The sequence below is a fragment of the Danio rerio genome, chromosome 2, assembly GCF_052040795.2.
Source record: "Danio rerio strain M-AB ecotype USA chromosome 2, GRCz13ab, whole genome shotgun sequence".
Taxonomy (NCBI): Eukaryota; Metazoa; Chordata; class Actinopteri; order Cypriniformes; family Danionidae; genus Danio; species Danio rerio.
The window spans coordinates 16302834-16330823 of NC_141022.1; the positions used below are offsets into that span (position 1 = coordinate 16302834).

The window sequence follows — 27990 nt, forward strand, 5'->3', positions numbered from 1 at the left end:
CACATCCATTTCAAAATACCGGTAATTTTAACATCATTAACCAGAAATGAGCTCTAAACGGCCGCGCTTGTATTTGTAAACATTTGACAACATCACAAACTCAGTGGATGGATCAGTATTGTGAACAACTTCGATGAAAACATATTTCGCAACGCTTTCGCATGTCAAGATGTACATGATATGTGTGTGCTGGCGCTCACGCGCTGTTTTATGGGCACACGCAAAGCTTGAAGGTAAACAAACAACGGCTTATCATACGCATCTTATCGATAGTTATTTACATGGTTGTAGGCTTGCCACGATAGACTGTGTTGACGGTGATACCGGTGTTAAGACGCAACACCGGTGACATCACTTTTCTACCGTGACACCGTCCCCACATTTGTTTTTTTTAAGTATTCGTTTTTTTATTTTTTTTAATTAAACATTTATTTAAAATAAATTGAAAATATAATTATAAATAATTGACTTAAAACGAGAGCAAGCTCTATAATTAAAATCTAAACATAGCTACAGTGCATCATATTTCATTTACCACGTGAGGAGAAAAGAGGAGTCGAATTTACAGAAAGAGGATGGCGGACTATTTTTTGTCAAAACGCAATGCAAAAGCGCATGTTTGGCAAAATTTTGGGTTCAAACCAAATGCATAAGAGAACCTGACGACGTTAATGAGGCAATCTTGCCTGAAAAAAGTGGCAGTATCTGGAAACATAACTAATTTATACACGCACCTTCATGTTTAACTATGGGTGGGTCGCGGATAGATCAATGGCCATACATACGCAACGCATACTCTCATTTTAAAAAAAATCACGCGACCATCATCTCACAATGTTTAATAATAAATATCTTTTTTTAATTAAAACGAGTGATTTAGCAATGCCGCGCCATTGACAATCCAACTGCAGAAAAACATCGTGGCAACGTGAGGACTTTTTCCGAAGTTCAGCTGTTCTTATTTCCACTTGATTATGTGTTTAATGTCAAAAAAATCCATAATGTCTAGGCCAAAAAGATCGAATCCTGTGTGTGCGCGCATCTTTTATAACTGAGGCCGCTCTCTTCAAAAACCGAAAGTTGGTTCTTCTGTCTGGCAATATTTCGGCTTTTAATATATGAAAAGTTTATTTAGATGAGCCAATATTAAAAATTGCAATAAAGTAATTGAGACGTGCGGCCACACATCGAATCTGAGGACTGATTTCTCTCTCTCTCTCTCTCTCTCTCTCTCTCTCTCTCTCTCATTCAGACATCGAGCCACAACACAAGTCAAGTTGCAAAACTTAGGCAGGTGCAGCTGACAGGTAGAATAGCTGAAGCCTTTACGAAATCTGTCAAAACGCACCTCTGAAATTAATAGGCATAAATGTCTTTGAGCCAAAAAAAAGTCTATTGGTAGGATATCTGTAAAAACGCAATTGGAGCCAAAGATATGGGTTGTGTAGCCTATAAATTATAGGCCTATTAATTCTAATAAAATGAAAACTAAAATTAACAATTCATTGCATTTTTCGTTTGATAAAAATATACGTAAACGAAAAAAAAAAATCAAAGGGTGGCTAATTTGTATTAATGTGTTTTAATTTTAATGAAAATATGCTCAGCATATTTAATTAACGGCTATACGCCGTCAATAGACAAGCCATTCAAAACATATTATTTTACCGTGTACTGGGTTATAATGTATATTTTACAATAAAAACTAAACGTAGCATGTCTTGCTGTCATTTAAAACGTGTAATTCATACCACACCAGAGCTGTGGACCTGTAGTGTTTAAACTTACAGGGCGGTTGGTCAATAGTCTTAATGCGCACTGAACTCCAATCCGAGGGACTCGATAGTTACTCGATAGACAACATTAACTTGAGAGAATTAAAAAATAAAAATTTTTTTTTAAAAGGAACAACGTGCAAATCTGCAACAAATAAAATAAAAATAAAACGTCTTGGCAGTGCTGTGTGTATTCCGCTACTGACAGTGTGAGACGCCCTTATGCTGCGCCTGTAACTGCCGCTTGTAAGAGAGATCAAAGCTGTATCGATAAAACCAAAAAGCAAGATCATTTAGTTATAAATATTCCATAACAATACTTATCGAAATATTTATACATTTACATGTTGTTTATTGAGATTGTGTGATCTGTATAGGTTGTCTGATCTTTCCAGAAGCTGTAAACTGACACATGTGCGGTGATGTTTAGCTCTGAAGAGGCGCTTTTATTTAGCCTGCCCTTTGATTTTTTACATAATGTTCCAATTCTTAATTTTTTTTCATATTTTAAATATAAAAATATACAGTTTAAATATAAAATTTGTGCTCGCATGTTTAGTTGTGATCATTATGCAAGGATCATATTTCATATTCGGTTTATTCTTCAATAGCCTAAATTCTTTAATAATGTATTTTATAAACGGATTGTTCATAAGGACTAAGCTGTTAATATATAACATAGGCGTTTATGGTTGTTATTTGTATGGTTCCAACTTACACAGTTTTTTCAGCCTGTAGCAGTGTTGTGTTTTATTCGTTATGTAAATAAAAGTTATGTTTTGTTTAATAACAGGGATTTTTTTGTAGTTTCCTTTCCGTCCATTCAAACAATTGACACCGAATTGGCCACTCCCGCAAAACTGAAAGTGAAAATATTATACGCACGCATTCATAAGCTATTTAAAAGCAGAAAAAAAAGAGGAAATGAAAAAATGCCCACTCCCACGGTGATACCGGTATTACCGGTGTTGTCACATGTCGATTAACCGGTGTGGAAATTTCCTCACCGTCACATCCCTACATGGTTGGCAATAAGATGAATATATAAACGTTATCTAACTAATTTCTAGCAGCTAAATGTGTCTGGACAAATATTCAAAGGCTTTTATTCTCATAAGCCGCGCAGATGTGAATGCGTCTGACTGTTCTGATTGGCTAAAGCAGACATCTCATGTCAGCACGTTCTAGACATACACGCGATCTTTCCGGCAATCTTCCTTCTGCATTACCCCCAGATGTAACCATCTCGTTGCAAAGAAACAAGCTCTGGGCTCCCATTGATTTAGCGTAACGGACCGTTTTTGATGTTATAATATGTTATATTGTTGGAGCAATGTGTTAATAAAGTTATTACTTCCTAATGTTATAATAGCATTGTAATGGTGGAGCAATGTGCTAATAAAGTTCCACATGAGTACACAGTGGATTTACGTTTATTAGCAGCCAAGCACCGTATGTGCGTAGGCACCTATTCCTTTCATTAGCGTTCCTATTATTATTATTTTTCTTCCGCCGAATTTGAATGGCAGCCCCATATAGGCATATGCGGGAAAGTTGTATAATTTGGCACAATGATAGAGGACAGTCTTAACATTAATCAGACCAAATATGAAGTCTCAAAATCAAACTCTCTAGCCCACCACTTGTCCAAACTTTCACGTATGTTTATCATGATAGCTTTTGAACCTTTTAAAACTTTTGGGCTACAATCAAAATTCTTTTTTCCTCTGATTTCTTCGCTCAGTCCGATTCAAACGCACCCTATGACGTCATTTTCCTTCATGAATTTTTTTGCGCTATTAAAATTTTTTCAAAAAACCTATTTGGTCGAACTCGTCCTAGGCCGTTTCTCAGATTTTACCAAAATTTAATCACATGATCTACAGACCATGCCAACCAAAAGTTATGGAATTTAAGTTGATTTGACCAACCGTTTTCGTTTAACTTGCGATCAAATTTAACGTAGAATTTGCAAAAATGGGCTTGAGGGGATATCTCCGTAACGCATTCACCGATTCACACCAAACCTGGAGTTTTATGACAACTAGGGGTCTGAGGTTATATGTGGAGTTTCAGCGCACTGTCCCCTGGTGGTCCGGAGATACAAAAACTTGCTTTTTGCTTTATAACGTCTCAACCTTTCGTCCGAAACTCATAAAACTGGTCTCATTACATCCGGCAGAGCATGTCGAGTCGAATGATGTTTGATTTTCACAGGTCAGCCATTTTGGGCGTCGCCTATTTCGATTTTTGGCCAAAAATGCTATATTTTACCAACACATTCACATATCATTACAAAACATGGTATGCATCTTCAACCCCATGCCCTGAAAGTACTCAAAAAGTTTTGGAGCAGCACCAGCTTTTGGCCAAAAGTGCTTGGCCCCTTAATTGCTGCTTGCAGCTATATTTATTGTTATTATTATTTCAACCCCCCGGTCCACAGTATAATTGTCAAGTGTTGACCGGTCCGCAGTTAAAAAAAGGTTGGGGACCACTGTTTTAAAAGATAAATAAAATGCATAAAACTATACATTTATATTAGCCTACTTATTATTACCTATACATCTGATAAGCTTTTTATTTTTATGGACAATGTACAGATTCATTGCTCTACTTGTATTAAATCAAATTTTTAGGTGGTTTGTGTAATGTGTTTTATGTTTGGAAAAATAATTTCTAATTGCATCTTTAGTAATTTTTCAACTAAATACAGGATAAGTGGATTTAGAGGTTCTTGCAAAAAAAAGTAGAGGTGGATTTAGCTTGTTTTGACGCAAAAGAAAATCTAATTTGTTAAAACGCAAAGAATTGTCTAAAGTGGCATTCATGAAAAAAAAAAATATATATATATAAAGTTGAAGTCGAATTAGTAGCCCCCTTCGTTTTTTTTTCTTCTTTTTTAAATTGAAATTCATCATTTTCCAAAAGATGTTTAACAGAGCAAGGACATTTTCACACTATATCTGATAATATTTTTTCTTTTGAGGAATGTCTTATTTGTTTTATTTCGGCTAGAATAAAAGCAGATTTGAATTTTTTATGAACCATTTTTGGGGCAAAATTATTAGCCCCTTTAAGCTATATTTTTTCTTGATAATCTACAGAACAAACCATCGTTATACAATAACTTGCCTAATTACCCTAACCAGCCTAGTCAACTTAATTTACCTAGTTAAGCCTTTAAATGTCACTTTAAGATGTATAAAAATGTCTTGAAAAATATCTAGTAAAAAAATTTTTTACAGACATCAAGGTAAAGATAAAATAAATTGGTTATTAGAAATGAGTTATTAAAATTATTATGTTTAGAAATGTGTTAAAAAAATCTCTCGGTTAAACAGAAATTAGGGAAAAAATAAACAAGCGCTCTAATAATTTAGGGGGGCTAATAATTCTGACTTTAAATATATATATATATATATATTTACAACACCTTACAACACCGTGTTTCTGTAGGTAGGTAGTTCTTTATAAGAAACACAGAGGTTCTTTCCAGCGGTGCTCATTACTTTTTATACTTTTAACTATATTATATTCCAGCACCAATAACCAAAACAGCAGAGTAGCAGGTCTGTGGTGCTAGGACCAAACACATTACATGCATATTCATTATCACACTAGACATAATTTCAAACCTACTAAATGGCTTTCTTCAGTTAATATCTAAAGAGCATTTACCTCCATTTTCAGACGTCTGTGAGAGCTCTGTGATCTTCCATGATATTTTCTGCGTATCTGGATTCCTTAAAATTTAACAAATGGACAAACATCATCACCGACCGCAGATGATTTTAAATGTAATTGTAGGAGTTTGACCCTTACCAGGTGGCAGGAGGAAGCATGGCCTGCAGTTTGTTGACGCCGCCGTCCACAGCTGCCATGAAGAGGATGTTGGTGAGTGGTGTGGGTGTGGGCATGGCCTCTGTGTTGTATTTATAGTCTATCCTGAGGTCTGTACTGCTGGCATCACCACGCCAGCTCACTGCAAGATTCAACGGAGTGGACTGGATACCTTGAGCTAAAACCTGTGAGAACAAATCTGTAATACCACACACTGCCTCAAACAAATCTTACAAGACAATCAGATTGTGAATTAAATTATTACTCACCTGGTACTTCAGCATGTCTACATTGTAATATGTGGCCTGTGGCCTCTGCTCAGCCACTTTCTTCAGGTGGCTTAACAAGTTTGGCATATTCACCCAGAACTCCTTCATGTCACCTGTAGGTGGTGTGGTGTCACTGAAAGATGAAAATAACTGCAGTTTTTAAGAATGCTTTTTGAAAATGGCATCAAAATGTTGATCAACATCAAAGGCAGAGACAATTTTCCACTCCATAACATTCTAAACATACATGAAATTGTTCGGCTCTGCCTGTCACTTCATAATTGTTTCCCTATATAATACCTTTTCTGCCATCCAAAGGCACTGTGCACAGTAACTACACATTTGGTCAAAACTGAGTTAAGCCATAAATGGAATTTGTGAAAAATGCTCTGTCTTGTGCTAAAGTCTCTGGGCTTATTTAACTCAACCAATGAGTGTCTCTGGAAGTGTTTTGAGGAGTGACAATACATTGTAATATCGAGATATCGTAATGTATAATACCAAAACATATTTTGCTGATATAAACGATATGATTTACGACACTGAATTAGTTTAAGCCAAGATATATCCATCTCCAATCACATGTGAGCTAATGCAGAGATGTTAACAGTGCATACTTCAGCATAGGTTCTGAGCCATTTGCCCAGGCTGTAGATACAGCAAAAAAGGATGTAAATAATGCAAATCTGTGGTGGTTTTGTTCAATAGTCTCTGGATGCAGGCTTTATGATGCAAGCTGAGATTGCATTACTTAGTAATGCAATGTCAGACACAATGAACTCAAATGGAGAGAGTGACATCACTGTGAGGGTTAGGGGTGGGGTTAGGTGAGCCCATTAAAAAGCATTCAATGTAACTGCACTGCATCAGGTCTGCATCCACACACCTTTCGTTATGTTGCTTGTTGAATTTGCCCTGTAATATCTGATAGTCATATAGCTCCTAACATGCGCTCTCATGTGTTCATTTATTACATCTTGAAAGGGGTTTTGAAAGGAGTAAAATGTACACAGAAAAAAAAACACATGAAGTAACCAGGCGTTCCTGGATAAAAAAGTCAAATTATTCTGAAACTCAGATGGACACTTTTTTTATTCATTTCTTTAAGGCTTAGTCTCTTTATTAATTAGGGGACGCCACAGCGGAATGAAACACCAACTTCTCCAGCATTTTATTTATGCAGCAAATGCCCTTCCAACTGCAACCCATCTCTGGGACACATCCATACACACTTATACACTACAGACAATAAAACCTACCCAATTCACCTATACCACCAAACCAGAGCACAAGGAGGAAACTGACGGGAACGCAGGGAGAGCGTGAAAATTCCACACAGAAACGCCAACTAACCCAGCCAAGGCTCGAACCAGCGACCTTCTTGCTGTGAGACGACAGCACTACCTACTGCGCTTTTTTTTTTTCTTTCTTCAAACTGACACCTCTCAAAATGTTCTGGGGAATCCTGAAGCTGAGTTTATTTAGATCAGGGCTCTGAACTCACTCAAGAAACAAAAACTATAAAACAAATACAATTATACAGGAAAAAAACTTAATTATTTTGATCATTCTAAACAGAGACACTAGCTTTATTCAAAACTATGCTATTAGCTATTAGCTAGAGCACAGCACAAGGTAAACCTGGTGCCTCAGATATCAGAGCAGTGAGGGAAAATGACAGCAGCTTGAGCCTAAAAGGAACTGTACAACTTGCCTTATGTGAGAAGACATGTCACAAGCACAACAGACATGTCGCAAACCAAGATCACGTCCAGAAGACCAACAACTAATCTCCACACTCATCAGCAACATACCCACAAGAAGCTCTGTGCTAAAACATTGTTTTACATGTTATTGTTTAATGTTTACATTGTTTAATGTGAATAATGTCAATAAATTGTAAAGCCCTTACAACACCGTGTTTCTGTAGGTAGGTAGTTCTTTATAAGAAACACAGAGGTTCTTTCCAGCGGTGCTCATTACTTTTTATACTTTTAACTGCAGTTGCTGCATGACTCACGTGCACGCAAAGGGATTTTAGATTTGCCTGGAGAGACAGATTTCGACACAAGGAGGAAACTGACGGGAACGCAGGGAGAGCGTGAAAATTCCACACAGAAACGCCAACTAACCCAGCCAAGGCTCGAACCAGCGACCTTCTTGCTGTGAGACGACAGCACTACCTACTGCACTTTTTTTTTTTTCTTTCTTCAAACTGACACCTCTCAAAATGTTCTGGGGAATCCTGAAGCTGAGTCTATTTAGATCAGGGCTCTGAACTCACTCAAGAAACAAAAACTATAAAACAAATACAATTATACAGGAAAAAAAACTTAATTATTTAGATCATTCTAAACTGAGACACTACTTTGAAATGACCTTTAACTGGTGAATAAAGCTATTTTTGCATTCTGTATGTTTAAAGTATGGACTTTTCATTAAAATAAGTTTATTCAGTTTATGGATTGTGAGCACCTTTTGACTGTTAGTCAGTAACAGTAAAACATTAAAATTTGCAAGTATTCAATGCAAGTATTTACATTTATTTAAATGATATTATGTATATTCATTCATTCATTCATTCATTCATTTTCTTTTCGGCTTAGTCCCTTTATAAATCTGCAGTCGCCACAGCGGAATGAACCGCCAACTTATCCAGCATATGTTTTACGCAGCGGATGCCCTTCCAGCTGCAACCCATGACTGGGAAACATCCATACACTCTTTCACACACATACACTATGGACAATTTCAGCTTACCCAATTCACCTATGCCACATGTCTTTGGACTTGTGAGGGTCACTAGAGAACCTGGAGGAAACCTATGCGAACACAGGGAGAACAGGCAAACTCCACACAGAAATGCCAACTGACCCAGTCGAGGCTCAAACCAGTGATCTTCTTGGTGTGAGGCAACAGCGCTACATACTGCACCACCGCTGCACCCTTTATTATGTATTAAATCTACCGATTCAATTTTCACGTGCTTGTTATTTTGAAGTAATAATTATTATGCTTATACCAGAGGTCAGGTTCACCGAAACTTTTCCTTTAATGACAGATTTATAAAAAAAATTTTCATCAGTGACTGAAAAATCTAAAAGCTTTTCCCCAAGCATATAATATATGGAATGGTAAGAGTCAGTACAAACTAGAACTAAAGAAAAGAGTTGTCAAAGGCTGGTTTAATGCTTACAGTATATAAAACAAAGCACTTTAATGATAGCAATATTACATTCACTCAATTAAAGGTTCACACGAAACATTTAAAAACAAAAATTTTAACTCAATGGATGTGAATAGAACTGTCGGTTAGGACACTGGTTACATACTGATGCGTAAGATATGTATTGGTCTATCATTAAACAAGAAACCTCACTTTCCTTCGGTTTAATCCCTGATTTATCAGGGCATACCACAGCAGAATGAAGCTGCAATAACTTAAATATATTTTATATACCAAGCATTTGTGTGTTGCATGCAGAGGTTGTCCAAACTATGCTATTAGCTATTAGCTAGAGCACAGCACAAGGTAAACCTGGTGCCTCAGATATCAGAGCAGTGAGGGAAAATGACAGCAGCTTGAGCCTAAAAGGAACTGTACAACTTGCCTTACGTGAGAAGACATGTCACAAGCACAACAGACATGTCACAAACCAAAATCACGTCCTGAAGACCAACAACTAATCTCCACACTCATCAGCAACATACCCACAAGAAGCTCTGTGCTAAAACATTGTTTTACATGTTATTGTTTAATGTTTAAATTGTTTAATGTCAATAATGTCAATAAATTGTAAAGCCCTTACAACACCATGTTTCTGTAGGTAGGTAGTTCTTTATAAGAAACACAGAGGTTCTTTCCAGCGGTGCTCATTACTTTTTATACTTTTAACTGCAGTTGCTGCATGACTCGCGTGCACGCAAAGGGATTTTAGATTTGCCTGGAGAGACAGATTTCGATAAAACACACAACAATAAAACATGAACATGTATTTTAAATATGTAATTTATATATTGCTGTATATTAGATTCTAGATTTGAAAGCACATGAATTGAAAGTCAAATAATCTAATGTTAACATGTTAACACTTCATTACTTCATTTATGTGGATGTTATCAAGATATTTACACTAAATCCCAATTATTTATAGAATGTATACTTTATTTATTTTATTTATAAAGATGGGCAAGAAAATATTTGGCTTAAAACATACACTTGTTTTAAGATGCCATATAGTTACATTTGAATAAAGAATAATCTTTAGGAGTTATGCAGTTTGTGTTTATTTGTGTATGGTAAAACCAAACCAGAAATCAGAACATCTAGGTGTTTTATCAATGGTATTATTGTTTTAAAGTCCAAATGTTTGCAGCTACCTTGACAGATTTTTGTTTTAGCCTGAATTAAATTCAAGACAGGCGTCACGATGGCTTAGTGTTTAGCACTGTCGCCTCACAGCAAGAAGGTCGCTGGTTCGAGTCCTGGCTGGGCCAGTTGGCATTTCTGTGTGGAGTTTGCTTGTTCTCCACATGTTCATGTGGGTCTAGGCCGAAGTAAAATTGCTTTTAACATTTTATATGATTTAAATAATTTTGTATGATCATTACATATAGGATTTTTTGTAGTCTAACAAAAATAGAGTTTCTCGAGGTAAATGTTTTCGCAAAAAAATATTGAATCTGCAAAATATAACTACAATATCACATATTTTATCAATATAATGCAGCACTCCCTACTTTGGATGAATATACAAATTAGACTATTGTGGTTAAACCTGTTATAATGACACATACCTCCCAGATGCACTTAACTACTTTTATTCACGGTTTGAAATGTAGAATGACGAACCTGCACAAAAACCACCCTCAGGGACCAATGGCATATTGCTCTGTCTGTCTTAAGCCTATGTGAGGAAATCTTATTTTGGAATAATCAATGCAAAGCTGCGGGTCCTGACAACACACCTAGCCACGTACTAAAAAACTGTGCTGCACAGCTAACAGATGTCCTAACAGATATCTTTAGCGCATCACTGAGACATGCAGTCGTCCTCACATGTCTGAAGTCCACAGCAATCATCCATGTACATAAGTAATCATCTATGTCCTTTCTAAATGACTACTGCCCCATATCACTAACTCGATTCATAATAAAGTGCTTTGAGAGGTTATTCATATTGCATAATATCAAAGTCGGCCACAACTCCTCAAATCCCTGTGTGCTCCACACACTGCTGACACGTGACTGAACTGCAGAGTTCAGTTCAAACCATATTAAGTTTGCTAATGACACAATGGTGATAGGTCTCATCAGCAACAACGATAGAACGCAATACAGAGAGAAAGAGGCAGAGCTGGCTGAATGGCATAGGCGTAATAACATGTCCCTCAATGTGGGAAAGACTAAGAAGGTTGTGATGGACTTCAGGAGGAACTCCTAAGGTGGACAACCGCACTCTCATTCCTACACTTTCTCCACCAATTGAAAAGGGCAACTCTCCCTCCACCCATCTTTATCACCTTCTACAGGGGAACCACTGAGAGTGTGCTAGTTGCTAGACTACTCAACAGTTTCTTTCCGCAAGCTGTTAGAGCAGTGGTTACCAAACTTGTTTCTGGAGGGCCAGTGTCCTGCAGATTTTAGCTCCAACTCTAATTAAACACACCTGAACAAGCTAAACAAGGTCTTACTAGGTATACTTGAAACATCCAGGCAGGTGTGTTGAGGCAAGTTGGAGCTAAACCCTGTAAGGACAACGACCCTTCAGGGCCGAGTTTGGTGACCCCTGTGTTAGAGACCTCAATTTAAATCACCCAAGCTACCAAAACCAGGATCCACACAAAAACCTCAACACATCATGCTATTCTGAGTGTGCCTCAAATAGGTGAATGGGCATGTCAAACCACCTGTTGAAAACAAATTCATTTATCTATTACACTGTTTTAGACACTTTAGTTAAACTCCATCTTATTCAATAACAAAAACAATGTTTACTTATGAATGTACCACAAATCATGCTGCACTACTTGCTCCTCATCAGGGAAAAACTTCCACTATGGGGATTTCGTAGGAATCCAATAATCTGAGAGAGTATAAAAATTGGCCAATGAAATGCCAATGAGCTGGCGGCGTCAGCGTTTACAGCTGGCGTTAATTACAATCAATCTTGTATAAAGATGCTGCTCGTACCATGCCAAGTCATCCTTTTCACTTTCAGAGCATTTCACTAAGCTTCTGAGAAAGTCTTCAAGGTTTTTCTCCTTCACAGAGAGTGAGAACGAGAATGCAGGCTGCTTCTCCCGGTGTGCAGCAGACGGTCGAGCTGGGTTTCTGCCTTGCCTGGCATTTTTTGGGTCCAAACCTCCAGAGTGGTAAGTTTTTCTAAAAGAGCAACACGGTTGTGCAGCGCGTCTTTTCAAGACATTGCTCTGACCATGCATTTCTGGATGTGTGCTCCATCCAAGTTTCAAGTGAGAAAAGTGCTCCGTCCTCAGATGGTCGCCCTCTCACTTAGTGACAACAAGGATCAGATGTCCATCGTTGCATCAGAGCATGGGCTGTCATTGTCTGATGAGGATTCGAATCAAGAAGCAAACATGATGGCCATGCTTTCCCGGGCTCCTTTGGTCGTGGGTCTGGAGATGGTTTATCCCCCAACTCCAAACCTGAACCAACTAGATGGGTGGTATGTGGAGGATATAAAGAAGGCAAGACCTTCTAAGCTTCTGAGGTGCATTTTATACTCTTTAAAGTGTGAAGTTAATCTAAGAGAGAGTCTTAATGTGTGGTGACAGTTAAGAGATTAAAGCAGAGTAAGGTATGCAAATGATCTGTGTTTTCCTAAGTGGGCCTTGATGGATAGGATAAACATTAACTAGTAACTGTTACCCAGATTTGGGAAATTATTAATGATGTAAGATATGCATAGAGCATTTACAAGTTTTAAGAGAGAGTCCTTAATGTGTGGTAACAGTTAAGAGATTAAAGCAGATTAAAGTAGAGAGATGCGCGCAAAGACCTACGATACCGCTTTGTTCGAGGAGATAAACAAAAGGCTGCATGAGTAGGCGAAATCCTGTAGTTACCGCTCTAAGGTTAGAGGCTGCTCGGACAGGTCACTCAAGAGGAGTGTAGTGAAGAGTATTTATTTAATTGTAGTGTTTGTGTATTTGCTGCTTCAGGTTGTGGCAAAATAGTCCACATTGGTGTGCAGAGAAGACTGCTTTCCCCCTTCTTGACTGGAATAAGGATGGGGGATGCAGCTCCTGTTACACTGAGTGGAGGAGAGGAGTGAATGAGAAGAGGAAAAGTAATAAGATTATAAGCGTGAATGTGTTTAAAAGTTTGTTTTTTAAAAAAAAAAAGAGTAGGTTAAAAGATTGATTGTAGTAGATAATATAAAAGGAGGGCTGCATAGTTGTGGTGTGAATTAAAGAGCAAGAAGAAAAGTAATTGATGTAGTTTAAGAGAAGAGATTATAATATAAAGGAGGAGTCTCCTAAATTAAAACTAATGGAACATGGTGCATTTGAAAGACACAGAGTAAAAAGCAGAAGAATATACTAGTTAAACATTTTTCTGAAATTATCTTTGTGTTTTAAGTTTGAATATGTTAAAAAAAGAACAATAGGCAGAGTGAACTTAAAATCCTGACATAGCAATAGGTGAAAGACAGTCTGCTACAGTTTGGGGGTAAGAGAGAGATTTATGGTGTCAATGTGTGAGCAATAAATAGATTATGTCTAGTTACAGCACTAGGGAAACAGAGAAGAGGAGAGTAAAAGAGAGGAGATCAAACTATAGATAAAATAATGACATAGACTTTAACATAATTGTGGATAGAATAAAAGTTATTACTGAATAGATATATTATAAAGTAGTATAGTAAGATAAATTAAATGAGGAAGTACTAATAATAGAGTTATATTATATAGAAAAGAGTTTGAAACTCTACTAATGAAAAAGAATAAATGAAGTCATTGTGATCAATATATATAGAGATAAAGGAAGTATGGAGTAAAAGAATGTATTAATAAACAAATAGATTTACTAAATAAGTATGAATAAATAACATATAAGTTAGTTCTTTGATTGAGAATAAAATAGAAAAGGAAAACTTGAAAAATTAATATTGATAAATTGAAGATTTAATTATAAAATGTGTAACAAAATAAGCTTTAAAATGTATAAGAAAACCAAAGAGCTAAAAACTCAAATTACAGAAAGGAAAAATAATAAAATAGAAATAGAAAAAATAAGTCCACTGTTTCAAGGATAAAAATAGACGTTTAAAATATGCTTACAATATAGGCACATTGAACAGATAAGATAAAAAAGCAGTAACAATTTGAAGAAATAATTGACTTTAGAGAATTTGTTTGTATTTAAGGGCAATACAAATGTTTGTTTCATCTTTCGCAAAGTCAGCTATAGGGCTGCACGATATTGGAAAAAATTGACATTGCGATATTTTTTTCCCCTGCGATATTTTATATATATATATATATATATATATATATATATATATATATATATATATATATATATATATATATATATATATATATATATATATATATATATATATATATTTACTTAAAACTAGGGCTGTGACGGTCACCATGACAACCGCGTCACCGCGGTGGTCATTGCCACCTCGGTTGTCCATTGCCACCGGCCGTAGTACGTGACGTCACGCACTTTAAAACACAAATTACTGCATTAATTATGTTGCCAAGTATTACATATCTGTTAGAATATAACATTAGGCGCGATTCAGCAAGTTCAAGTTCAACCATGAATCTTGTTAGAAAACGAACTCTTACATCTGGGAACATTTTGGATTCGTGCCGACCGAGAAAGGTGAACGAATCAATTTAAAATAAGCTTTTTGTATGGGGGTTTTAAGTAAAGTGTGTTTTAATATTCACTGCTGAGTGCTGATAGTCCAAACACTGAGGAGCAAATCCATCGATATGCAGATCCACGGGTCCCGAACCATGCAAGCTAGTGGCGATTGACGGCGAGGGAAAAAAAGCCATGTAGGCTTAATCAACTCCTGTCTTCTAAACGCAGAAGCCCAGCTCAGCCAGGCATGGCAGAGGCATTTGCAAAAATGGCCAGATACAAAAGAGAAAGTGATAAATGGAAGACATTGACGAGAAATTGAGCATAGGCTATTTGGTAACTACTTAAGAACGCGCCGCTCCGCAGAGTAGAGAAACCTGCGTTGCGGGAAATGCGGGCGGCGGAACAGAAGGAGAAGCCCTCTCTCGCATGGTTGTGAAAAAGTAGCCTGTCTGTGCATTTTCGCTACAAGCACACCGTCTGACAGTGTATTGCTGGAAACATTATAACCCCATTCTTAACTTAAACCGGACAAAGTCAACATGTTAGTTTTTCTGGCAAATAATTTAAAATATGACTACAAAAGGTGGAGAGAAACTACGCTGTTTTTTTAAACATCTGACTTATATTGTTACTAGGTTAATATTTTCTTTTTACTTATAATTATTAATATTTATATTATTATTACACTGATTAGTAAAGTGCCATTTAGACTATTTGTTAAGTTCTTAAAAATGTAACTTTTTATTATTATTATACAGTTTCAAGCAGTTAAAGTAATTTAATATTTAACTACAATATTTATAAACAGTTTTGTGTTGTTTTATAAACAAAAGTTCAAAAATAAACTTGTACGTTTATACGGATGTTTTATTTATTAATATTTAATTAAGTTATTCCTTAATTTTTACATAAAAGGTAAATTAACTTAGGTAGGCTACATTATTTGTTGATGTACAAGATCGAGGAACATGTTTGCCAGTAAATAATGTTCGCACCACTTAAAAAACAAAAAAAATGAATAACTTGCGAAAAGGATGCAATAAAAAATGCAAGCGATTAATCATTCTTCACAATCGGATTCGTTCGTGCAATAAACCGAGGCTATATTGCGCCGACAAGAACAAGCCCTAGAACTAAGTCTAGAGAGAGAATTAATACTAGTTAATATTAATGATTGTAAACACGAACTGCGTTGTATGATAAACGCATCACAATGATGTCGTGATCTTTGCTGAAAAACTGATATGTTATCGCCGTCTCCCCAGCCAGGTTTTCATCTGCTTTTTTTCCCCTTCTTCTGGATACAAACAATAAAGTATCAGCGCCAGAACAGTGGTTTAAATTATATTTTACTCTCCTGATTTCTTTTCTTTTCATTAAAAAATAAATAAATGTTTAAAGTTTTGTATTGCATAGCCTATATGTTTTTAAAGATTATCATTCAGCCTACCTGCAGCGCATGAGGTTGTGTGCTGGGCAAATCCCCTTTACTCATGCTACCCATTTCATTTATGACACTGTAAACTTGACTTGGCAGGCTGATCATCTTTAAACTCAAAAGGTGTTTTTAACTTGAGACTGCTTCTGCATAATGTGATGTTTCTTATTACAACTGTTAGCGGTGTCAAAATTAAAGCAAACATTAAAAAGGGTTTTATCAATTGTATAGTTTAGTTTTAATAATAGCTAATGTATATAATAAATTATAATATTGATTATTGTGTAGACTACAGTGTTCAACAAAACAATTTTATTAGGTTACTCTAATAGACCAAATCCCTAACTGAAAAACGAATGTGAAAATGACAGGCAGTTGCGTCTTTGCTAAAATTAATTTACCGACAAATTTCTTTTGCTTTTTTCCCCTTTATAGATCAAAAGAGCTGTATTTAAAGAATGTTTTCACTAAAACATGAATTGAATGCCCAGTTCTTTCCCGTGTGAGTTTAGTGCGCCTCCGCCGCGTCTGCGTTTTTAAAGTTACAGGTGCACCCTGACCTGACGCGGGGACCAGATCTCTGTATTGCTTTAATTTCTCAATTTTCATAACTGCATTGCATTTTCATATGGTAAAATATCAAAATGTATGTGCTGAAAGTAGTAGGAATGACGGGAGTGTTAGTAATCAATAACAGAAAGAACTTTTACTTTTGAGTGAACTTCTGTCACGTGTTATTTTAGTATGATAAAATAAACAAAAATAGTAATGCATAAAAGTATTTTTCGCTCTGCCAAGCCTTCTCTGTTGCTGTATAGAGAAGCAGCCTGCTCAGTCTCCTTACCCCGGCCCCACCCCGCCCACCGACTCCTGAACGTCTCACTCACTCACTCACGCGGGCATGCACTGCGCTCTCATGAGGACACGCAGCTTTTGATATAATGTTTTTCTTGTTCCCAAATACAAATAATTTATCAAGTATTGTTTGAAATAAGTATTCGTAAAAACACGCTATTCCTGCTTTTCAGGAATATTCCGGTTCGGCTCCACCCATAATATATAGCCTATATAATTTTTTTTTTTTTTTTGCATCGCACCCTCCTGCGATGTGACTATCGCGGATGCGCACATCGCGATTTCGATGCTGAAACGATATATCGTGCAGCCCTAGTCAGCTATATCATTTATTTGTAGTAAAGTACAGTGATTCAGATGAAAATCATAGAAGCTAGGTAAATGTTAAAGAATGCGTTAGAGTGAGTTAAAAAATAAATTTTAAAGTTTATGCAGTAAGAAGCTAAATTGATAAGTATGCATTGCACTTCAAAAATGAAAAATGCTTTTAGTAAATAAATATGTGAGTTTAATTAATAATATGAACCCTGAGCTATAGCAGTAATGATTTTGAATAGTTAAATCAGATATTGGGCCACCATGTAATACTATTAAATTAAAACAAGTATGGAAAAACAGATATGGAAAAAAGAAATACAATACTCAATTATGTGGCAGAGAAAATAAAAGATAAGATAATGGCAAACAGAAGAAACATTTGATGTAAGCAGTGAGGAAATAAAAACTGAGTATGGAAAATGTTAGGGAAATTAAAATACTATGTAAAAATGACCGGTTAGTAGAGAAACACTAGCATAGATGAGGAGAAATATAAAGTAAAGCATAATCCGAAGCTAAAGAAATTTATCAGAATAACAATAAAGAAATAGAAAATTAAACATATTTACATATGATAAAATGATTGTGAATTAGAAAAAATAAACTGTTAAAACCCTAAGGGGAAGAAAATAGATGAGAGGAGTCTCCATTTGATGGAAAAAAAAATGGGAAAGAAGAAAAGACTTTTATAGGTCATGAGCTAAATTCCATATATCACTTAAGAGGACATAGGGATGGACTTTGGGGGACTGTGGTCTCTTACCTACCAGACATCTCTGAGTGTACTGGCAAATAGAAAAGGTGTTTGAAAAATACAATTGACAAACTGTTGGCTGTGGACATTTGTGAAAGCAGTGAGGCAGGCACTGCATGCCCAGGAATTACTGAGGTCTGGAAAGGCAACTTATGTTCAGAGACACTAAAAAGAGGCAAACAAGCTAATGATGAACTGATCAAAGAGAAAAAGCTCTCCACCAGAACTTTACATCAGCTCAACGAAAGAAAAGATGCCAGCACTAAGAGAGAAGGGGGAAACACTGTGCCCTGATATGGACACCACAGAAAAGACTGCACCAATCTATGAACCAGTTGTCTTCTCAGGGTGTGAGGAGGGAGAGTATGGCAGTCCATCTCAAAGCAGTCTACCTATAGTCCAAATTGAGAACAATGTGACCACTCAGAGGGCAAAATAAGAGCAAAAGTGTAGCTACCCATTATTGTATCAAATCAGACTCCTGTCAATTTGATAAAAAGAAAAGTATCATGTAAACTGTAAGAAAAGTCTTAGATGATAATGTACAATAAAACTTTAAATGTGTAATGTTGAAATGATAAATTATGAAGAATGTTAAATTATTTTGGTTCATTTTCATAGGTTAACTCATAGAGATTATTGAACATAGGATGATAAACTACAATGCATGGTGGTGATAAAAAAAAGACAATAAAGACAGTTTTTGATAACTAAAAAATAATAATTTGGGTTAGAAGCTGATGGAGTTAAATATTTAAGTTAAAATTAGGGAAAACTTATTGTGAGTAAACTAAACCAAGATTTGGGAGAAAAATTATGTCAGAGATTAAAACAGAAAAGTGATTTAAAGAAGAGATAGAAACACAAAAAAGTAAAATGAACTCACAATACTGAATAGGTCAAAAAGTAACAATTGTAAATGTACTAAAAGAATATTTGAAAGAGAAAAGTGTTTAAAAACAGGAAAAAGGTTGTTTTACATATGTGAAGAAATAATTAAAAGCAAAAAAAGAATTAAGGACTAAAGGAGAAAAATCAGATCAGCTAGACAACTGATAAAAAATTACAACAAAAGTTTATGAATAACCAGTTTTGATGTGAGAGCAGGAAGGAATTAGGAGCTGAAAATGCTGAAAAGTGAAAAATGCTAATTAATAGAAAATGCAAAATAAGAAATTATTTAGGTAAGTGTCAAATTTTAATAATGATTAACAGTTCAGGACATTAAGTATAGAGTCACAACCTTAATTAGATTATAGTACCAATAAACAATGTATTAGTCTTATGAACATGTGTAGCATCAAAGGGAAGCAAAAAAGACAGGTATGATTTTTGTAATAGGAAGTACAGATTGTTGATACAACAGCATTTCGAGATATTGGCATTTGAGATATACATGGTTTGAATCAAGGGTGGAGTGGTAAGGAAAATTGAGCAGCAAGGATAATAATCTCCTTTTTGAATGCAGTGATTAGTGAATTGTTGTCCACATGTGACATCTGTGAAAAGTAGAATGTGAGTAAAAGATCAGCAATAGGCCTAAGGGGATATTCAAGAACTTGATTGTGGATGTTGTGAAATGATAAAATTAGCTTAGGGCAAGAGATACAAACTTTTGGAAATAACAGTTGTGGTAGATGAGTGAAGGTAATTCCATCAGCAGAGCAGGGAAGAGGAAACAGTTACTATATGTAAGACAAGAGAAGTAAGTCTCCTATTTGGAATACCTTCAGAAATAAGTTTATTGTGTCTGCATTTAAAATAAATTAGAGTAATTAAAGTCAATTAAAGTGAATAAAGGTAATTAAGTAGATAAATAAGTGGATATGTGATTCAGTGAATAGATAAGTAAATGTATTGATAAAGAATTGGAAATCAAGAAAATTGAGCAATTACACATAATTGTAAGGAATGATTGAAAGAGCTGAAGATGATACCTCAAGGCCTAGTTTAACAAAATATGTTAAAATAATATACTCGACTGGATTGATTTGTTACCTTATGCATTAATAAGTGATTGCATGAAAACTGACAGAAACAAGCAACTAACATTGCATGAAATGCTATTGGGTCGACCCTTGCATGTAATTTCCTATTTAACCTTGTGGAATGTTTGGAGAACATTTCTAATGCATTGGAAAGAAGTTTGGTCTTTTATGAGGAAACTAACTGCCATGTGCAAAGCGATATCTGTACAGGAAACCAGAAAGGAGCAGAAGCAGGAGATTAATCCGGTGATCGAGTATATCTGAGGTGCTCTGGAGAAAGTGGAGTGAAATCAGGAGAAACGGACCTTATGCCAAGGTTGCCAAAGGGGATGCCATCAACTGGGTACCATCGAAGAGACTGCACAAGGGTGCCAAAGGAAAAAAACTCTAGCAAGAGAAAGTTAACAGGAAACAGAGAAGGCAGAAAATCCCAAAGCTTAAACCAACGAAGTGCAAAGTGTGGCAGAAGGAGGTTATCAGAACAGTTAAAAGAGTAATTCTGATTATATACCTGAGTGAGAAATACAGAAGATGCCACAAGTTCAAGTGATGATAATCACCACAACTTCAGGTTATAGACTCTCAACATAAAGTCTCTAGCAACACTTTTTAAGGCCAGAATGAACCAAAGAATGCTCGCAAGTCTGTGCCAGATTTAGGGTCAAAAAGATGAACTAGTGCTAAAAATTTTCATAGTTTAGATAAAGAAGAGGATGAATAATGAGGATCCATGCCTTGGGTGTTAAGTGCTAGTCAACCTCTACCCCAAAACAGTGGCTCTCTACGATACGCAAAGTATCTGGGCTGAAGATCAACGTACTCTACTGATTATGTTTTGTGGGTGTTAGATTAGAATATTGTGTTGTGACCATAGATTGGGAGATTGTGCATGTTTATTTTTTTGTTTTAGTTTTATTCTTTACTGTGTGTTAAATAACCATGACCCCCAGAAGCAAATGTATAACCACCTGTACGCTTAAAACATTACCTCTTATGATAACAACAAAATAGAATCAAGTCTTTTACTGTGTCCTCGTCAAAACAGGACATAGATGTTTGGCTTGTTTCTATTCCAAAGTGCAATTACATGATTTGGTCATTTGTAATAATACTGTGACATATATTTGTCATTAGGTAGTATGGCTAAGGGCTAGATCATGGAGTTGCACTATGGGCCAAAAGCAAGAATATTAAGACTTAAAGTCTCAAGAGGAGGGATTATATGAGGTGGATTTTATACTCTTTAAAGTGTGAAGTTAATCTATATATTCAAATTGTATGCATATAATCTGCTTGTAGACTTGCATACCATTAAAACAATTAAAGTGTTATGCAGAGTTAGAAAGGGGAAATGGCCTGAGGAAACAACTAAGGGTAATAAAAAAAGGGATGAAAAAAGAGTGGTAAAAAGCCTGAGGTGTCTCAGGAAACATATGTCAAAGAGGTGGAATTTGGGTTCAGGGGTTAAACTAGGAGGGATCTTGTGTAACATATGGAGAACAAAGGAAAAAAAAACTGTTGTAAAATACTATTTAAGCAGGCCAGCACATGAGTGAGACAGAATTTTTCAGACAGAGATGCTACTGGGGGTCTCCTGAAAGTTCTCCTTTGTTGTCGACAATAAAGTATATTCTTCTGATATTCATAACCTCCAGACTGAGTTTGATTTAGTAAGAGAAAAACCAAGAAAACCCCTACACCTCCCGTCCCCTTTCTTCCCAGAAGTGCACAGCAAGCACGCAGTCTTAGAGGGCACCTTTTTCTGCCCAATCTGTGTGTGCTTCTGTCCTCACCATCCTTAAGCCTGTTTTATACTTCTGCGTCAAGTGACCGGCGTAACCCACGGCGCATGCAACGCGCGTGGCTGTGCATTTATACTTCTGTGCGCTGTCTCTGTTGGTCTGCATTAACACTTCCGAAACGCTAGTTGGCAGTGAGGTGTAAATCTTCCTCTGTGTCGAGTTTCTTCGCTGCTTTTTTGCGTTTCCTGAACACTTCCGGGATGTACAAGTGGCTCAAACTTGCTCATTTTGAGGCAGGAACCGGCGGACGTGCAACAACTTTAACTATGAGGTAAACACAAAAACAAAACTTTCCATTCGGAGCTCCTTTACGGGACTCCACACTTGTAAACAACCTCTCACGCCATTCGCGTGGCTCTCGGTCCCGCCCAGACTCGTCAGTGATACCAAGCCGACCAATCACAGAGCTTACGCTACGCGTCGTTGCGACGTGTAGTTACATTTTTTGAGAGGTGCACGTCGGTGACAGCGACGGCCACGGCGAAGGGCTATGCGTCAGCGCCGTAGCATACGCCGGCGTTTGACGCAGAAGTATAAATCAGCCTTTATAGGATGGTATCAAGGATGGTATCAATCCAGGCCAGAGCATGAGCTCTGCTCCGCAACCGGCTATGCTCTTTGTACCACCAAGTTGGCTGCATGTGCCCTGAGAAGAACGATGGTCACATTAGTGGTTCAAGAACGCCACCTCTGACTAAACCTGGCTGATATGCATGATGTTGACAAAATTCCATTTCTTGACACACCCATATCCCAGGCTGGCCTGTTCGGTGACACCGTCAGTGAAGAAGCAGCCGAAGCAGATGGGTGAGGTCATCTATCGACAGAATTGTAAGACTGCTCCCCCGGGCAGAGCCATACCACATCCACTGCTTTTCGCCGAGGGCACTTGGCTGTGGCTTTAAGATTGGCTCCGCTGCCTCTGACTGCACCTCCAGCCAAGCAGAAGCGCCAAGCATCCCGCAGTCAATCAGCACCCCTGCCCCAGGGCGCCACTAAGTGGATAATTAATTCCTGTTCACCTCTCTTACCCATTTGGAGATCTCTCTTAGGAGAGGTCTGCTCAATCCACTCAACTCAGTATTTTTAAGATTTCTGTCCAGGTAGAAACCTCTACTGGTTGCGTTGGCATTGGTCCAATGGGCGGGTATCTAGAAGCATTTTCAGTCAGCGAAATGTGTCAGCATTATGGGCCGGCCCACTCTCATGTCTTTCTGAGACCCCGGCTCACCTAGGTGCCCTAGGTTCCTACAGCGTTCGTTTTAAACTATGTAGTGAACCTGCAAAGCACTGCCCACAGAGAAGGCAGACCCAGCCCCTTTATTGCTGTTTCCTGTTTGCGGTTCACGTATTTTACAGACGGTACTCAGTAGATCCTTTGAGCAGCTATTTATCTGTTACAGTGATCAGCAGAAGGAAAGTGCTGTAAGGTTTCAGAAAATGTCTCCTAAAAGTGGAAAAACTGTGCTATCCTCAATAAAGTTGCAGTTTAAACCACAAAAAGGAGTACATTAGCCCTGAGGCTAAAGTTTATTTCATAACTACATTAACAAAGAAAATGTCTTCTTTACAGAAGTATATTAGTCTAAACTGTGCATAGTTTACTTAAAGTTGTAACTAAGTAACAAGGGGAGGTACATATCTGTATTTTCCCCTTGAAAGTATGGGGTAAAATTGTTTTAAACTAAATTATCCCTCTCTGGGAAAACCACCTAGTATTAACATTTAATCAGGAGATTAATTCAAATGGGCATGTACTCAAAGTTGTGTGCAACATTAACTTTGGCAGAAAATTATGTATAAAATACAGAGATGTATCGTAAAATTTGATCAGCATTCCTAAATTTTCATTGCTAAATAAAAAGCACAGCATTCAAATTGATGAACTGATGCTTCAAACAGAGATCTGACCAGTGTGAACAATAAATATCTCAGTAGATCTGAGTTTCCTGAAACTCACATTATGGCAGACTGAAAGTTCAAATGCAAAATAAATTTTAAATCATATGCTAAAATCTGAACATCAATGCTCAGTTTATCTGAACCTTTTGCTTTGCAAAAACATGATCATGATAATGATATGTCTTTGTAAACCAGTACAAATTCTAATGGCATTTCATTTGATGCCAATTGTAAATCCTGTCTGGCTAAGACCATGTATGGAAAATTGAAATAGCACCATCTATTTTAATATAATTTGTGTTTCTCTCTGCATTTATTTCACCATTTAGGTGGATTACTGCCTAAACCTGCCTGTATCCAGACAGAACACACAGCTTGATCTGAGATGGGTGATAAAGGTATTTATCACACCCAACAAACACACTACCACATGTCTCTCTGCATGGCCTACCAGTATACCGCTACTTATCTCATGCACACATGCAGTAAACCTTACCCATCTCATGCACACAAACACACGAACATACATTCATTACCACAACCTCACAGTATTTTTAACTGGTATATGTCGACTATCCAGGTTAAAAATGATTTATATCATTCAAATCTATCATACATTATACAGCTCATACATATAGTACAATGTAGAAATATTATTTAAATATCAATTGTGATAAACAACTTTGTAACTTTATGGTTTTTCAAAGTGCTGTGTATTGATGTAGTAATGCATACCACTGGTAAAAAATACTGATTATATTGGCTTGTGCACTGTTACGAGTAGTGTAGTGTAGGCTTGTGTGTGGTTTCTCTCTCGTGCTCTCTTTCTCTGTCTCTCTCTCTCGCTCTCGCTCTCGCTCTCTCTCTCTCTTTCTCGCTCTAAGTATTTGCAGGTGCAGCGGATTATGTTGGGACAGACCATGATTGGCGCTTGGATTGGCGGCGGCTATAAAAACCTGCAGAGAACATGGGTTCGATGGTTCCTCGCTCTCTCTCGATTTCCCCGCTTGTACTCAGTGGAGAACGTGATCCAATGAGTGTTTGCTTGTATATTGAGATGCCGTTGTGTTAATTTTTAAACCGGCGATTGAAGCCCGGTTTTCAGTCTCTCTGTCGGGCTTGGAGCATGTAGGGAGGTTTGGTGCCTTATTTGTTATTTTCGTTTTCTTCTGTGTTTGTTAGTAGGGAGGTAAGTTTTCTGTATTTTATTTTATTTGTTTTCCAGAGAATTTTAATCTAATTTAGTTAGCTTGGTTTATTGTCATTTATTTTGGCTGAATCCCTCCTGATGTTATTTTTGCTCCTTATTTCTGTAAATAAATCATACTTTCTTGTTAATTCTTAGTGGTTGTGTTTTTGGTATATATTTTAGGGAGAGAGAGCGCGGGGGCACCAGGGATTATATTTTTAATCCCTGTATTTTGTTACGTTTTGGTTAAATCTCTTTTTGATTAAGGATTTTTAATTTAATTCATAACAATTGGGGGCTCGTCTATTTGGTTTTTGTTTGTATAAATGACGATTGAGGCCCTGTTTGCTTTTTGAGCATATACAATTGTTGTTTATCTAGTCTTTTTGGATGTTTGTTATTGGCACTCTCAAATATGCTGTATTTGAAGATTCAGTTAACCCTGTTTATTTGATGATTTGAAAAGGAATTTCAGATGTATGTCTTGATTCATTATAGAGTTAGATATTGATGAATTCATTTCAAATGTGAGTGTGCAGCAGTTTAATAAGTTCCATAAAAGAGATCTATTACAGATTGCAGATGTTTTAAATATTTCTGTAGTAAGTACTGCTTCTAAACAAGTAATTAAATCTGCTGTATTTATTGAATTGGTTAAACAAGGGTTGTTGTGTGAAGAGAGTGAACAAAAAACTGAGATGGAGAATTGCGCTGTTGAGGCGGCTGTGTCGGCTGATACCGTTACAGTTGAATCTGATCTTGTATTGCAAATACAACTTAAAGAATTAGAGTTACAAATTAAACGACAAGAACACGAAAATCATGTTTTGCAAATTCGTAAACTTGAGATGACTCAAAAGGAAGCTAGTTCACTTATTGATCCACCTGCTGTATCTTCTGCATTGACTCAGCCTAGAGATGAACGTACATCAGCTGTTCTGTTTGATCTAAGTAAGCATATCAAGCTTGTCCCTCCTTTTCGAGAGTCAGAGGTTGACGCATATTTTATTGCGTTTGAGCGAATCGCTGCAAAGCTGAAGTGGCCTAAGGATATGTTGGCGTTAATGCTGCAATGCAGTTTAGTAGGTAAGGCGCAGGAGATTTGTTCTTCTTTGCCTATTGAAGAATCTCTAAATTATGACTCTGTGAAAGCTGCAGTGCTGCGGGTTTATGAACTTGTCCCCGAAGCGTATAGACAAAAGTTTCGCAATTACACTAAATCTGTAAAGCAGATGTTTGTTAGTTTTGCTCGCGACAAGAAAGTTTTGCTGGAGAAGTGGTGCGCAGCATCTAAAACGACTACTTTTGAGCAGTTACAAGAATTAATTCTGCTAGAAGATTTTAAGAGCTGTTTGCCTGACAATTTAGTTGTTTATCTCAATGAACAAAAAGTGAATTCTATTTCAGCTGCAGCAGTGTTGACAGACAAATACACGCTCACTCATAAGACTGCTTTTTCCTCTGCTTCTAGCCAAAGTTACGGTGCGCCAGTGCTTGTGAACACTGAGAAGCCTTTCACGCACTCAAAGTTTGGTGCGCGCTCCATCGAGCCACGTAAAGAGCAGGGTAAGAATATCGAAAATAGAAGGGTTTGTTTTTATTGTTTAGACCCGAATCATTTGATTGCTGACTGTAAATCATGGAAGAAGAAAAACACTGTAAAATCTAAAAGTGTAGCTAATGTGGTTCTTGAGACGGTGTCTAACAGTCATGATCAAAGTTGTTCAGATGCTTCTGTTTTCTCTCCATTTGTGTTCAAGGGCACTGTATCAGTTAATCCTGATTCTGCAACGAAAACCATTAACATCTTGCGAGACACAGGTGCTGCTTAATCTTTTATTCTTGAAAATGTACTACCTTTTTCAAGTAAAACCTACTCTGGGACTGATGTGCTGGTTCGTGGCATAGAGCTGGGCTGTGTAAAAGTTCCTCTTCATACTGTGTGTTTGACATCTGATTTGGTTTCAGGTCCAGTTCAGTTGGGAGTGCGTGCAAAACTGCCAGTAGAAGGGGTCAGTTTAATTTTGGGGAATGACCTGGCCGGTGTTAAGGTTTTTACTCATCCAGTGGTGGCCGCACGTCCTGTTTGTGAGCTAAACCTGGTACTAAATTTCCTTCAATATTCTCTGCGTGCGCAGTTACTCGTGCACAGGCGCGAAACAGTGGTAGTGATATTGACACATTTATGTCTTTTCCAGACAATCCAACGGAGTTTAAATTATCTGTTCGACCTAGTGTGTTTAAAACAGATGATGTTACTGGTTACGAGGCTTTGTCTATGGGGAGAGAACAACTTGGTAAAGCTCAAAGGTCGGATCCTTCTCTTGTGCGCTGTGTTGAAGCTGCCGAGGGCAAAGTAGAGAGCGACACAGATGAGGATGTGCAATACTTCTGGGACAGAGGCGTACTAATGCGTAAGTGGCTGTCACAAAAAGCTAAAGAAGTGGGTTTCAGTCCAGATTACCAAATAGTGTTGCCTTTTGAGTATCGAACAGTAGTTCTTAAACTTGCTCATGATCACGCTCTATCTGGTCATTTGAGCATTAATAAAACGTTTACACAAGTGGCTAAGTATTTTTATTGGCCTGGTTTACGCTCTGCTGTGTCAGATTTTTGTCGTGCGTGTCACGTTTGTCAGATCGCTGGGAAACCCAATCAGAACATTCCTCCAGCTCCTTTGCAGCCTATTCCAGTGATGGGAGAGCCTTTTGAGCGCCTCATTTTAGACTGCGTCGGCCCTTTGCCAAAATCAAAAAGTGGTTATCAGTATATTTTGACGTTAATGTGCGCTGCAACGCGCTACTCCGAGGCAATACCATTACGAAATCTTAAAGCGAAAACTATCGTTAAAGAGCTGGTAAAGTTTTGCTCCACTTTTGGTTTACCTCGCATTATTCGGACAGACCAGGGAACAAATTTTAAATCTGAATTGTTTGAACAAGTATTGCAAGGAATTTCAGTAAGTCATGTAGTGTCAAGTGCATACCATCCACAGTCGCAGGG

At 37.1% G+C, this 27990-nt stretch overlaps 1 protein-coding gene across 4 annotated transcripts in view; it reads right to left on the bottom strand.

The window, feature by feature from the left end:
- Nucleotides 1–27990, bottom strand: part of sgip1b (SH3GL interacting endocytic adaptor 1b) — a 150132-nt gene that overhangs the window by 16631 nt on the left and 105511 nt on the right. For all 4 annotated transcript variants that reach the window (XM_087240568.1, XM_087240570.1, XM_087240569.1 and 1 more), the window contains 3 exons: nucleotides 5888–6020; nucleotides 5601–5803; nucleotides 5457–5521 (listed from right to left, as the gene is read on the bottom strand). In XM_087240568.1, coding sequence (XP_087096694.1) covers nucleotides 5457–5521; nucleotides 5601–5803; nucleotides 5888–6020 — 401 coding nt within the window. The remainder of the gene's footprint in view (nucleotides 1–5456; nucleotides 5522–5600; nucleotides 5804–5887; nucleotides 6021–27990) is intronic.